At 30.2% G+C, this 14,225-nt stretch overlaps 1 protein-coding gene across 1 annotated transcript in view; it reads left to right on the top strand.

Moving 5' to 3' along the window:
- Positions 1 to 14,009, top strand: part of LOC132544724 (large ribosomal subunit protein bL28m-like) — a 58,883-nt gene extending 44,874 nt beyond the window's left edge. The window contains exons 6-8 of the mRNA XM_060208372.1: positions 9,568 to 9,712; positions 10,549 to 10,588; positions 13,582 to 14,009. Of these exons, the coding sequence (XP_060064355.1) occupies positions 9,568 to 9,712; positions 10,549 to 10,588; positions 13,582 to 13,585 (189 nt within the window). The 3' untranslated portion in view covers positions 13,586 to 14,009. The remainder of the gene's footprint in view (positions 1 to 9,567; positions 9,713 to 10,548; positions 10,589 to 13,581) is intronic.
- The last annotated feature ends 216 nt before the right edge of the window (positions 14,010 to 14,225 follow it).

Raw genomic sequence — 14,225 nt, 5'->3', positions numbered from 1 at the left:
ATGGTATTTTCAACCTTATGTCTATCTTCAGCATATCAATGGTATTTTCAACCTTATGTCTATCTTCAGCATATCAATGGTATTTTCGATCTTGGTGTACATTGGATTATAGTACAACCAAAAAAATTGGTCGATTTCTTACCATCTCATACAATATGTAGGTCAGTGCTAGTACGTTCCACACTGGTCATTTGTCTGATGAAGGAGATCATGTGGTCATCGAAATGTCACACTCTAATCCTCTACTGGTTGTGTTATAAGAACTTTTGTTATGCCCTGTAGATTCAGTTCCTATATATTCATATAGAGAAAGAAATGTCAAAAGTTTAACTGTTTTGTTCACCGGTCCAAATGACTGTTAAAATCGACTGTTGAGTGCTTTACGGAAGCCTACGAGTACGCCCGAGTGATAACGATGTTTTGTTTACATAGCTTGGTGATGTTTTTAATTTCAGAATTAATTCAAGATTTGATGTTACCATATTAATATAGTTGAATAAATTGTTACAGATTTGAAATATGGTTTGTGTTGTAGTACTTTTATGTCATCTTTGTCGGCCTTGGGCAACAGTTTGCTGAGGAGCCAACAGATGATCTGTTGCCCTCAGCCCCAGTCAATAACTGCATACTATTCTTTAAGTCTTGTATATTTTGGAGATGTGATATGTATGGAATGAGATAAAATATTGTCTTAACACAGCATGTCCATTATATTGTCCCATTAATTCCTGATGAAAGTAAATATTGTAAGTCATAAAGAATATGTACTTGTTTGGCTCATTTCTGTGCCTGACATAATCAATGATGATTCTGATGATGTTCAACATTTAACACTGCAAAGATAATTGTACATGTCATAGTGTTTACTTGGTTAAACAGTTTTATTTTCCTTGGAAAACATTTCATTAAAAAAGTTGTCAAAAATAGGTAGTTTAATGACTAGTGCCTCCTTGAAGAGTTTCTATTTTACTGTAGTATATGTTAGTAATTGGTCAGTTTTGTATGTTTCTATTTTACTGTAGTATATGTTAGTAATTGGTCAGTTTTGTATGTTTCTATTTTACTGCAGTATATGTTAGTAATTGGTCAGTTTTGTTTGTTTTGTACTGTAGTATATGTTAGTAATTGGTCAGTTTTGTTTGTTTTGTACTGTAGTATATGTTAGTAATTGGTCAGTTTTGTTTGTTTTGTACTGTAGTATATGTTAGTAATTGGTCAGTTTTGTTTGTTTTGTACTGTAGTATATGTTAGTAATTGGTCAGTTTTGTTTGTTTTGTACTGTAGTATATGTTAGTAATTGGTCAGTTTTGTTTGTTTTGTACTGTAGTATATGTTAGTAATTGGTCAGTTTTGTTTGTTTTGTACTGTAGTATATGTTAGTAATTGGTCAGTTTTGTTTGTTTTGTACTGTAGTATATGTTAGTAATTGGTCAGTTTTGTTTGTTTTGTACTGTAGTATATGTTAGTAATTGGTCAGTTTTGTTTGTTTTGTACTGTAGTATATGTTAGTAATTGGTCAGTTTTGTTTGTTTTGTACTGTAGTATATGTTAGTAATTGGTCAGTTTTGTTTGTTTTGTACTGTAGTATATGTTAGTAATTGGTCAGTTTTGTTTGTTTTGTACTGTAGTATATGTTAGTAATTGGTCAGTTTTGTTTGTTTTGTACTGTAGTATATGTTAGTAATTGGTCAGTTTTGTTTGTTTTGTACTGTAGTTTGTTTTGTAGTATATGTTAGTAATTGGTCAGTTTTGTTTGTTTTGTACTGTAGTATATGTTAGTAATTGGTCAGTTTTGTTTGTTTTGTACTGTAGTATATGTTAGTAATTGGTCAGTTTTGTTTGTTTTGTACTGTAGTATATGTTAGTAATTGGTCAGTTTTGTTTGTTTTGTACTGTAGTATATGTTAGTAATTGGTCAGTTTTGTTTGTTTTGTACTGTAGTATATGTTAGTAATTGGTCAGTTTTGTTTGTTTTGTACTGTAGTATATGTTAGTAATTGGTCAGTTTTGTTTGTTTTGTACTGTAGTATATGTTAGTAATTGGTCAGTTTTGTTTGTTTTGTACTGTAGTATATGTTAGTAATTGGTCAGTTTTGTTTGTTTTGTACTGTAGTATATGTTAGTAATTGGTCAGTTTTGTTTGTTTTGTACTGTAGTATATGTTAGTAATTGGTCAGTTTTGTTTGTTTTGTACTGTAGTATATGTTAGTAATTGGTCAGTTTTGTTTGTTTTGTACTGTAGTATATGTTAGTAATTGGTCAGTTTTGTTTGTTTTGTACTGTAGTATATGTTAGTAATTGGTCAGTTTTGTTTGTTTTGTACTGTAGTATATGTTAGTAATTGGTCAGTTTTGTTTGTTTTGTACTGTAGTATATGTTAGTAATTGGTCAGTTTTGTTTGTTTTGTACTGTATATGTTAGTAATTGGTCAGTAGTATATGTTAGTAATTGGTCAGTTTTGTTTGTTTTGTACTGTAGTATATGTTAGTAATTGGTCAGTTTTGTTTGTTTTGTACTGTAGTATATGTTAGTAATTGGTCAGTTTTGTTTGTTTTGTACTGTAGTATATGTTAGTAATTTGTCAGTTTTGTTTGTTTTGTACTGTCGTATATGTTAGTAATTGGTCAGTTTTGTTTGTTTTGTACTGTAGTATATGTTAGTAATTGGTCAGTTTTGTTTGTTTTGTACTGTAGTATATGTTAGTAATTGGTCAGTTTTGTTTGTTTTGTACTGTAGTATATGTTAGTAATTGGTCAGTTTTGTATGTTTCTATTTTACTGTAGTATATGTTAGTAATTGGTCAGTTTTGTTTGTTTTGTACTGTAGTATATGTTAGTAATTGGTCAGTTTTGTTTGTTTTGTACTGTAGTATATGTTAGTAATTGGTCAGTTTTGTTTGTTTTGTACTGTAGTATATGTTAGTAATTGGTCAGTTTTGTTTGTTTTGTACTGTAGTATATGTTAGTAATTGGTCAGTTTTGTTTGTTTTGTACTGTAGTATATGTTAGTAATTGGTCAGTTTTGTTTGTTTTGTACTGTAGTATATGTTAGTAATTGGTCAGTTTTGTTTGTTTTGTACTGTAGTATATGTTAGTAATTGGTCAGTTTTGTTTGTTTTGTACTGTAGTATATGTTAGTAATTGGTCAGTTTTGTTTGTTTTGTACTGTAGTATATGTTAGTAATTGGTCAGTTTTGTTTGTTTTGTACTGTAGTATATGTTAGTAATTGGTCAGTTTTGTTTGTTTTGTACTGTAGTATATGTTAGTAATTGGTCAGTTTTGTTTGTTTTGTACTGTAGTATATGTTAGTAATTGGTCAGTTTTGTTTGTTTTGTACTGTAGTATATGTTAGTAATTGGTCAGTTTTGTTTGTTTTGTACTGTAGTATATGTTAGTAATTGGTCAGTTTTGTTTGTTTTGTACTGTAGTATATGTTAGTAATTGGTCAGTTTTGTTTGTTTTGTACTGTAGTATATGTTAGTAATTGGTCAGTTTTGTTTGTTTTGTACTGTAGTATATGTTAGTAATTGGTCAGTTTTGTTTGTTTTGTACTGTAGTATATGTTAGTAATTGGTCAGTTTTGTTTGTTTTGTACTGTAGTATATGTTAGTAATTGGTCAGTTTTGTTTGTTTTGTACTGTAGTATATGTTAGTAATTGGTCAGTTTTGTTTGTTTTGTACTGTAGTATATGTTAGTAATTGGTCAGTTTTGTTTGTTTTGTACTGTAGTATATGTTAGTAATTGGTCAGTTTTGTATGTTTCTATTTTACTGTAGTATATGTTAGTAATTGGTCAGTTTTGTATGTTTTGTACTGTAGTATATGTTAGTAATTGTTTTTGTTTGTTTTGTACTGTAGTATATGTTAGTAATTGGTCAGTTTTGTTTGTTTTGTACTGTAGTATATGTTAGTAATTGGTCAGTTTTGTTTGTTTTGTACTGTAGTATATGTTAGTAATTGGTCAGTTTTGTTTGTTTTGTACTGTAGTATATGTTAGTAATTGGTCAGTTTTGTTTGTTTTGTACTGTAGTATATGTTAGTAATTGGTCAGTTTTGTTTGTTTTGTACTGTAGTATATGTTAGTAATTGGTCAGTTTTGTTTGTTTTGTACTGTAGTATATGTTAGTAATTGGTCAGTTTTGTTTGTTTTGTACTGTAGTATATGTTAGTAATTGGTCAGTTTTGTTTGTTTTGTACTGTAGTATATGTTAGTAATTGGTCAGTTTTGTTTGTTTTGTACTGTAGTATATGTTAGTAATTGGTCAGTTTTGTTTGTTTTACTGTACTGTTAGTATATGTTAGTAATTGGTCAGTTTTGTTTGTTTTGTACTGTAGTATATGTTAGTAATTGGTCAGTTTTGTTTGTTTTGTACTGTAGTATATGTTAGTAATTGGTCAGTTTTGTTTGTTTTGTACTGTAGTATATGTTAGTAATTGGTCAGTTTTGTATGTTTCTATTTTACTGCAGTATATGTTAGTAATTGGTCAGTTTTGTTTGTTTTGTACTGTAGTATATGTTAGTAATTGGTCAGTTTTGTTTGTTTTGTACTGTAGTATATGTTAGTAATTGGTCAGTTTTGTTTGTTTTGTACTGTAGTATATGTTAGTAATTGGTCAGTTTTGTTTGTTTTGTACTGTAGTATATGTTAGTAATTGGTCAGTTTTGTTTGTTTTGTACTGTAGTATATGTTAGTAATTGGTCAGTTTTGTTTGTTTTGTACTGTAGTATATGTTAGTAATTGGTCAGTTTTGTTTGTTTTGTACTGTAGTATATGTTAGTAATTGGTCAGTTTTGTTTGTTTTGTACTGTAGTATATGTTAGTAATTGGTCAGTTTTGTTTGTTTTGTACTGTAGTATATGTTAGTAATTGGTCAGTTTTGTTTGTTTTGTACTGTAGTATATGTTAGTAATTGGTCAGTTTTGTTTGTTTTGTACTGTAGTATATGTTAGTAATTGGTCAGTTTTGTTTGTTTTGTACTGTAGTATATGTTAGTAATTGGTCAGTTTTGTTTGTTTTGTACTGTAGTATATGTTAGTAATTGGTCAGTTTTGTTTGTTTTGTACTGTAGTATATGTTAGTAATTGGTCAGTTTTGTTTGTTTTGTACTGTAGTTTTGTTTGTTTTGTATATATATGTTAGTAATTGGTCAGTTTTGTTTGTTTTGTACTGTAGTATATGTTAGTAATTGGTCAGTTTTGTTTGTTTTGTACTGTAGTATATGTTAGTAATTGGTCAGTTTTGTTTGTTTTGTACTGTAGTATATGTTAGTAATTGGTCAGTTTTGTTTGTTTTGTACTGTAGTATATGTTAGTAATTGGTCAGTTTTGTTTGTTTTGTACTGTAGTATATGTTAGTAATTGGTCAGTTTTGTTTGTTTTGTACTGTAGTATATGTTAGTAATTGGTCAGTTTTGTTTGTTTTGTACTGTAGTATATGTTAGTAATTGGTCAGTTTTGTTTGTTTTGTACTGTAGTATATGTTAGTAATTGGTCAGTTTTGTTTGTTTTGTACTGTAGTATATGTTAGTAATTGGTCAGTTTTGTTTGTTTTGTACTGTAGTATATGTTAGTAATTGGTCAGTTTTGTTTGTTTTGTACTGTAGTATATGTTAGTAATTGGTCAGTTTTGTTTGTTTTGTACTGTAGTATATGTTAGTAATTGGTCAGTTTTGTTTGTTTTGTACTGTAGTATATGTTAGTAATTGGTCAGTTTTGTTTGTTTTGTACTGTAGTATATGTTAGTAATTGGTCAGTTTTGTTTGTTTTGTACTGTAGTATATGTTAGTAATTGGTCAGTTTTGTTTGTTTTGTACTGTAGTATATGTTAGTAATTGGTCAGTTTTGTTTGTTTTGTACTGTAGTATATGTTAGTAATTGGTCAGTTTTGTTTGTTTTGTACTGTAGTATATGTTAGTAATTGGTCAGTTTTGTTTGTTTTGTACTGTAGTATATGTTAGTAATTGGTCAGTTTTGTTTGTTTTGTACTGTAGTATATGTTAGTAATTGGTCAGTTTTGTTTGTTTTGTACTGTAGTATATGTTAGTAATTGGTCAGTTTTGTTTGTTTTGTACTGTAGTATATGTTAGTAATTGGTCAGTTTTGTTTGTTTTGTACTGTAGTATATGTTAGTAATTGGTCAGTTTTGTTTGTTTTGTACTGTAGTATATGTTAGTAATTGGTCAGTTTTGTTTGTTTTGTACTGTAGTATATGTTAGTAATTGGTCAGTTTTGTTTGTTTTGTACTGTAGTTAGTATATGTTAGTAATTGGTCAGTTTTGTTTGTTTTGTACTGTAGTATATGTTAGTAATTGGTCAGTTTTGTTTGTTTTGTACTGTAGTATATGTTAGTAATTGGTCAGTTTTGTTTGTTTTGTACTGTAGTATATGTTAGTAATTGGTCAGTTTTGTTTGTTTTGTACTGTAGTATATGTTAGTAATTGGTCAGTTTTGTTTGTTTTGTACTGTAGTATATGTTAGTAATTGGTCAGTTTTGTTTGTTTTGTACTGTAGTATATGTTAGTAATTGGTCAGTTTTGTTTGTTTTGTACTGTAGTATATGTTAGTAATTGGTCAGTTTTGTTTGTTTTGTACTGTAGTATATGTTAGTAATTGGTCAGTTTTGTTTGTTTTGTACTGTAGTATATGTTAGTAATTGGTAATTTTGTTTGTTTTGTACTGTAGTATATGTTGTTTTGTTTGTTTTGTACTGTAGTATATGTTAGTAATTGGTCAGTTTTGTTTGTTTTGTACTGTAGTATATGTTAGTAATTGGTCAGTTTTGTTTGTTTTGTACTGTAGTATATGTTAGTAATTGGTCAGTTTTGTTTGTTTTGTACTGTAGTATATGTTAGTAATTGGTCAGTTTTGTTTGTTTTGTACTGTAGTATATGTTAGTAATTGGTCAGTTTTGTTTGTTTTGTACTGTAGTATATGTTAGTAATTGGTCAGTTTTGTTTGTTTTGTACTGTAGTATATGTTAGTAATTGGTCAGTTTTGTTTGTTTTGTACTGTAGTTAGTATATGTTAGTAATTGGTCAGTTTTGTTTGTTTTGTACTGTAGTATATGTTAGTAATTGGTCAGTTTTGTTTGTTTTGTACTGTAGTATATGTTAGTAATTGGTCAGTTTTGTTTGTTTTGTACTGTAGTATATGTTAGTAATTGGTCAGTTTTGTTTGTTTTGTACTGTAGTATATGTTAGTAATTGGTCAGTTTTGTTTGTTTTGTACTGTAGTATATGTTAGTAATTGGTCAGTTTTGTTTGTTTTGTACTGTAGTATATGTTAGTAATTGGTCAGTTTTGTTTGTTTTGTACTGTAGTATATGTTAGTAATTGGTCAGTTTTGTTTGTTTTGTACTGTAGTATATGTTAGTAATTGGTCAGTTTTGTTTGTTTTGTACTGTAGTATATGTTAGTAATTGGTCAGTTTTGTTTGTTTTGTACTGTAGTATATGTTAGTAATTGGTCAGTTTTGTTTGTTTTGTACTGTAGTATATGTTAGTAATTGGTCAGTTTTGTTTGTTTTGTACTGTAGTATATGTTAGTAATTGGTCAGTTTTGTTTGTTTTGTACTGTAGTATATGTTAGTAATTGGTCAGTTTTGTTTGTTTTGTACTGTAGTATATGTTAGTAATTGGTCAGTTTTGTTTGTTTTGTACTGTAGTATATGTTAGTAATTGGTCAGTTTTGTTTGTTCTGTACTGTAGTATATGTTAGTAATTGGTCAGTTTTGTTTGTTTTGTACTGTAGTATATGTTAGTAATTGGTCAGTTTTGTTTGTTTTGTACTGTAGTATATGTTAGTAATTGGTCAGTTTTGTTTGTTTTGTACTGTAGTATATGTTAGTAATTGGTCAGTTTTGTTTGTTTTGTACTGTAGTATATGTTAGTAATTGGTCAGTTTTGTTTGTTTTGTACTGTAGTATATGTTAGTAATTGGTCAGTTTTGTTTGTTTTGTACTGTAGTATATGTTAGTAATTGGTCAGTTTTGTTTGTTTTGTACTGTAGTATATGTTAGTAATTGGTCAGTTTTGTTTGTTTTGTACTGTAGTATATGTTAGTAATTGGTCAGTTTTGTTTGTTTTGTACTGTAGTATATGTTAGTAATTGGTCAGTTTTGTTTGTTTTGTACTGTAGTATATGTTAGTAATTGGTCAGTTTTGTTTGTTTTGTACTGTAGTATATGTTAGTAATTGGTCAGTTTTGTTTGTTTTGTACTGTAGTATATGTTAGTAATTGGTCAGTTTTGTTTGTTTTGTACTGTAGTATATGTTAGTAATTGGTCAGTTTTGTTTGTTTTGTACTGTAGTATATGTTAGTAATTGGTCAGTTTTGTTTGTTTTGTACTGTAGTATATGTTAGTAATTGGTCAGTTTTGTTTGTTTTGTACTGTAGTATATGTTAGTAATTGGTCAGTTTTGTTTGTTTTGTACTGTAGTATATGTTAGTAATTGGTCAGTTTTGTTTGTTTTGTACTGTAGTATATGTTAGTAATTGGTCAGTTTTGTTTGTTTTGTACTGTAGTATATGTTAGTAATTGGTCAGTTTTGTTTGTTTTGTACTGTAGTATATGTTAGTAATTGGTCAGTTTTGTTTGTTTTGTACTGTAGTATATGTTAGTAATTGGTCAGTTTTGTTTGTTTTGTACTGTAGTATATGTTAGTAATTGGTCAGTTTTGTTTGTTTTGTACTGTAGTATATGTTAGTAATTGGTCAGTTTTGTTTGTTTTGTACTGTAGTATATGTTAGTAATTGGTCAGTTTTGTTTGTTTTGTACTGTAGTATATGTTAGTAATTGGTCAGTTTTGTTTGTTTTGTACTGTAGTATATGTTAGTAATTGGTCAGTTTTGTTTGTTTTGTACTGTAGTATATGTTAGTAATTGGTCAGTTTTGTTTGTTTTGTACTGTAGTATATGTTAGTAATTGGTCAGTTTTGTTTGTTTTGTACTGTAGTTAGTATATGTTAGTAATTGGTCAGTTTTGTTTGTTTTGTACTGTAGTATATGTTAGTAATTGGTCAGTTTTGTTTGTTTTGTACTGTAGTATATGTTAGTAATTGGTCAGATTTGTTTTTTTCAAACAAAAGTTTGAGATTTGGTTTATGATTGTTTGGTTCATATTTAGTTCGGCTGGAAAATGTTCAAGTAAAAATTCAAAGTACTGATATGTTTTGTTGATGACTATATTTCGTTTGCCGAGTAAGTTCCAGTCAAAAGTTTGAGATTTTCGGTGTTCTGGACAGTTTTAGTTCATAAGGTTGGAAGGATATGCTTAAGTTTAAGTGTTACAGATCCTGTTTATCACTTTTTGGATCATATATGTTTAGCTGAAAAATTTTCAATGAATAATGAGATTGGCATGTGTTATTAAAAAATGTATTTAGTTGTATCTTCAGTTACACATTTGAAAGTGTCTTGGGGACTAAAATCTTCAATATTTGTCTTGGTGAATTTTTGAAGATATTCATCGGGTATCCGGTAGTTGTAGCTTTAAAATGTATATATATATATTATCAGTGAACCAGTTAATGTGTGTGTAAAACAGATTTATTATGTTATCTGTTTTAGCTTGAGGAAGCAGAATGGATTGGCCTTCCAGCTTCCATAGCTGTTCAAAAAGCTAAAGCTGAAATTAAAGCTGAGAAAGATGCCCAGGATATACCTCTCAGAGACGTCTACAAAACACAGTTCATAAAAAGATTACAGAGTCAAGGTTTGTTATTCAGAAGATCTTTGGAGTTCACAGGGATTACAAAGAATCACTAATTGTTTTTGTAACTCTTTTTAGGTCAAAAGTGATCAATATTCTTCATATCTGTAGTTCCCAAAAGTGGAATTATAAGTTTAAATGAAAACAATATTAGTGAAACATCCTGTGCAGACACCAAGGTCCACCAATACAGTTGTGATGGTACAGTGGTGAGTGCTTTACATCGTGCAACAACCGAGGTTTGACGCTAATGTCTTTCTTTGGTTTACTGCAGTAAGAAAGTACCACACCCTTTCCAGGCCAAAGAGAAAATCATTTATTAATATCAATCAATAATTACAATGTTACTTTAATCAAGAAATTTGAAGTTAAAATGGATTAGGTTGGAAACTGAGAGATGGGACCCAAATTAAAAAGTTTAAAGAAGAATGAAGGGCAGTAACTCTTCATAAAATAGTTGAATCAAAATGCCACAGGGAAAAAATGGTGCTAGATATTTTTCATGAAAAAACTTATAGAGATCAGTGAAAACCTGAGAAAATTTCTGCTGACTAAATTTCACACCGTTACTCGTTAAATTTTGTGAAATTATACTTTTTTTTTTACAAACAAAATCAAATTACAAGATTTAAAGGCAGAAAGAAAGCAATAAGTTTTCCTACATATGAACAAATAAAGATCAGTCTGTCATAAAAAAAAGATAAATCTGTCACAAGCCTTTCAACTATCATGAAAATTCTCTCAACTAGCATGCAAATGTTTTTGCAACAAGATTTACAATTGTTGTAGATTTGATGATGTTGTTTTTGTATTTAAAATTTGTTATTCTGTGTCGACAGAATTTGTACAAGATCCAGTAGATGCAGAATATGATGGAAAGTAAGTAGACAATTAGAGCCATTAAATTGTGGACACTCTTCTTGTACATAAATAGACAATAAGGTAGAGCCATTAAATTGTGGACACTCTTCTTGTACATAAATAGACAATAAGGTAGAGCCATTAAATTGTGGACACTCTTCTTGTACATCAGTAGACACTAAGATAGATTCATTGAATTGTGGACACTCTTCTTGTACATCAGTAGACAGTAAGATAGAGACATTAAATTGTGGACACTCTTCTTGTACGTAAGTAGACAATAATGTAGAGCCATTAAATTGTGGACACTCTTCTTGTACATCAGAACTAAGATAGAGCCATTAAATTGTGGACACTCTTCTTGTACATCAGTAGACACTAAGATAGAGTAGACATTAAAATTGTGGACACTCTTCTTGTACATCAGTAGACCAAATTGTGGATCTTCTTGTACATCAGTAGACACTTCATTGAATTGTGGACACTCTTCTTGTACATCAGTAGACACTAAGATAGATTCATTGAATTGTGGACACTCTTCTTGTACATCAGTAGACAGTAAGATAGAGATTAAATTGATTTCTTGTACGTAAGTGAATTAAATTGTGGACACTCTTCTTGTACATCAGTAGACACTAAGATAGATTCATTGAATTGTGGACACTCTTCTTGTACATCAGTAGACAGTAAGATAGAGACATTAAATTGTGGACACTCTTCTTGTACGTAAGTAGACAATAATGTAGAGCCATTAAATTGTGGACACTCTTCTTGTACATCAGTAGACACTAAGATAGATTCATTGAATTGTGGACACTCTTCTTGTACATCAGTAGACAGTAAGATAGAGACATTAAATTGTGGACACTCTTCTTGTACATCAGTAGACAGTAAGATAGAGACATTAAATTGTGGACACTCTTCTTGTACATCAGTAGACACTAAGATAGATTCATTGAATTGTGGACACTCTTCTTGTACATCAGTAGACAGTAAGATAGAGACATTAAATTGTGGACACTCTTCTTGTACAAGTAGACAATAATGTAGAGCCATTAAATTGTGGACACTCTTCTTGTACATCAGTAGACACTAAGATAGATTCATTGAATTGTGGACACTCTTCTTGTACATCAGTAGACAGTAAGATAGAGACATTAAATTGTGGACACTCTTCTTGTACATCAGTAGACACTAAGATAGATTCATTGAATTGTGGACACTCTTCTTGTACATCAGTAGACAGTAAGATAGAGACATTAAATTGTGGACACAGTTAGTGTACATCAGTAGACACTAAGATAGAGACATTAAATTGTGGACACTCTTCTTGTACATCAGTAGACACTAAGATAGATTCATTGAATTGTGGACACTCTTCTTGTACATCAGTAGACAGTAAGATAGAGACATTAAATTGTGGACACTCTTCTTGTACATCAGTAGAGTAGTAGACAATAATGAATTGTGGAGTAGCCATTAAGATTAAATTGTGGACACTCTTCTTGTACATCAGTAGACACTAAGATAGATTCATTGAATTGTGGACACTCTTCTTGTACATCAGTAGACAGTAAGATAGAGACATTAAATTGTGGACACTCTTCTTGTACATCAGTAGACAGTTCATTAAATTGTACATAAATAGACAATAAGAGCCATTAGAGCCATTAAATTGTGGACACTCTTCTTGTACATAAATAGACAATAAGGTAGAGCCATTAAATTGTGGACACTCTTCTTGTACATCAGTAGACACTAAGATAGATTCATTGAATTGTGGACACTCTTCTTGTACATCAGTAGACAGTAAGATAGAGACATTAAATTGTGGACACTCTTCTTGTACGTAAGTAGACAATAATATAGAGCCATTAAATTGTGGACATTCTTCTTGTACATAAATAGACAATAAGGTAGAGCCATTAAATTGTGGACACTCTTCTTGTACATAAATAGACAATAAGGTAGAGCCATTAAATTGTGGACACTCTTCTTGTACATCAGTAGACACTAAGATAGATTCATTGAATTGTGGACACTCTTCTTGTACATCAGTAGACAGTAAGATAGAGACATTAAATTGTGGACACTCTTCTTGTACGTAAGTAGACAATAATATAGAGCCATTAAATTGTGGACATTCTTCTTGTACATAAATAGACAATAAGGTAGAGCCATTAAATTGTGGACACTCTTCTTGTACATAAATAGACAATAAGGTAGAGCCATTAAATTGTGGACACTCTTCTTGTACATCAGTAGACACTAAGATAGATTCATTGAATTGTGGACACTCTTCTTGTACATCAGTAGACAGTAAGATAGAGACATTAAATTGTGGACACTCTTCTTGTACGTAAGTAGACAATAATGTAGAGCCATTAAATTGTGGACATTCTTCTTGTACGTAAGTAGACAATAAGGTAGAGCCATTAAATTGTGGACACTCTTCTTGTACGTTCACATCAACCCCCTCCCACTCAAGGGTCCTCTGGATTATCAATCAAATCATTACCTTTGACCTTGTGTTTCCTTCCTATACCTTGTAGGCAGATTTGTGAAATACACATCACAGCTCAAGTATAGCATTACAATTATTTATTTAAAGATTTTAAAAACAATGTTTTTAATTATTTTTATTCCTATCACTTTCCACTCTGTCCCATATTTTGAATTTTGAAGTGAACATGTATGAGGAATCTGATATCTTTTTTACCTGCAGTTTTATTTTCTTCTAAACAGAAGCTTTAAATCTTGTGATGTTTGTAACTGGTGCTGATTTTTGTTTCTAAGTATTAAATACAATATGTATGTACTGAGGTATTACTAGTGGATATAAGCATGTGCCTCATATACTTTGTGTTGCTGATACACTCAAGGTCAAGATGGTCATTTCTTCTATTGATTTATGGTGAAGAAGAAAAAAGTACTGATTTTTTTTATTTTAAGGCAGGACTAGAATAGAATGACCTAGTTACATGTAGTTATGATATGCTGATTTGTTTCAGGTAACCAGCCAGGTGTATTCAGGTGTGAGTGATCAGGTGAGGTGCCGCCAGGTGCTACTTGAGGAACTTACCAGCTCAAATGGAAACACCCTTCAAAGTCCAGAGAGGAATACCAATAGAAATGTCTGTCTTTGTGCTTTTCACAGCGTGACATTGACTTAATCTCTTAAAGGCATTACATTAGAATGTTGACGGAGGAACCAAAATGTATGGAAGAAAAAAACGCTTTTGCCAAGATTTATTGGAAAGTGTAAAATGGATAAAAAAAATAGTGACAAATGGAACAACAGATTTTTTGTATGTTAGTGAAAAGTTATAAAGTTTGTCTGAATGTTGTCATGAGAAAGTTACACAATATTTCAATGTTCAACACGCAGTGTCATCCGGCCATGTCATGTACAACAAAATAAAAATTTTTTTTGTAGAAATGTGGGTGTTGGAAGTTTTTATTTCCGATTTCTTTACAACGGCTAAATTTTCTATAGTATGAGAAAATTTGTGATTCAGTTTCTTTTAAAACTTCATAAATTAATGATTTCATGAAGGTACATAATCTGGGTGAAATGATTTATTTTTCATTGTTATGTAACACTATTTCATCCCAACATGGTTATCTGCCATCAACTTGTATTTGTTTTCGTTGG

This window comes from Ylistrum balloti, unplaced genomic scaffold, assembly GCF_031769215.1.
Source record: "Ylistrum balloti isolate Yb309-2 unplaced genomic scaffold, AGI_CSIRO_Ybal_v1 Utg369808, whole genome shotgun sequence".
Taxonomy (NCBI): domain Eukaryota; kingdom Metazoa; phylum Mollusca; class Bivalvia; order Pectinida; family Pectinidae; genus Ylistrum; species Ylistrum balloti.
The sequence above is the reverse complement of the archived record's forward strand: the minus strand, read 5'-3'. Positions and strand labels throughout refer to the sequence as shown.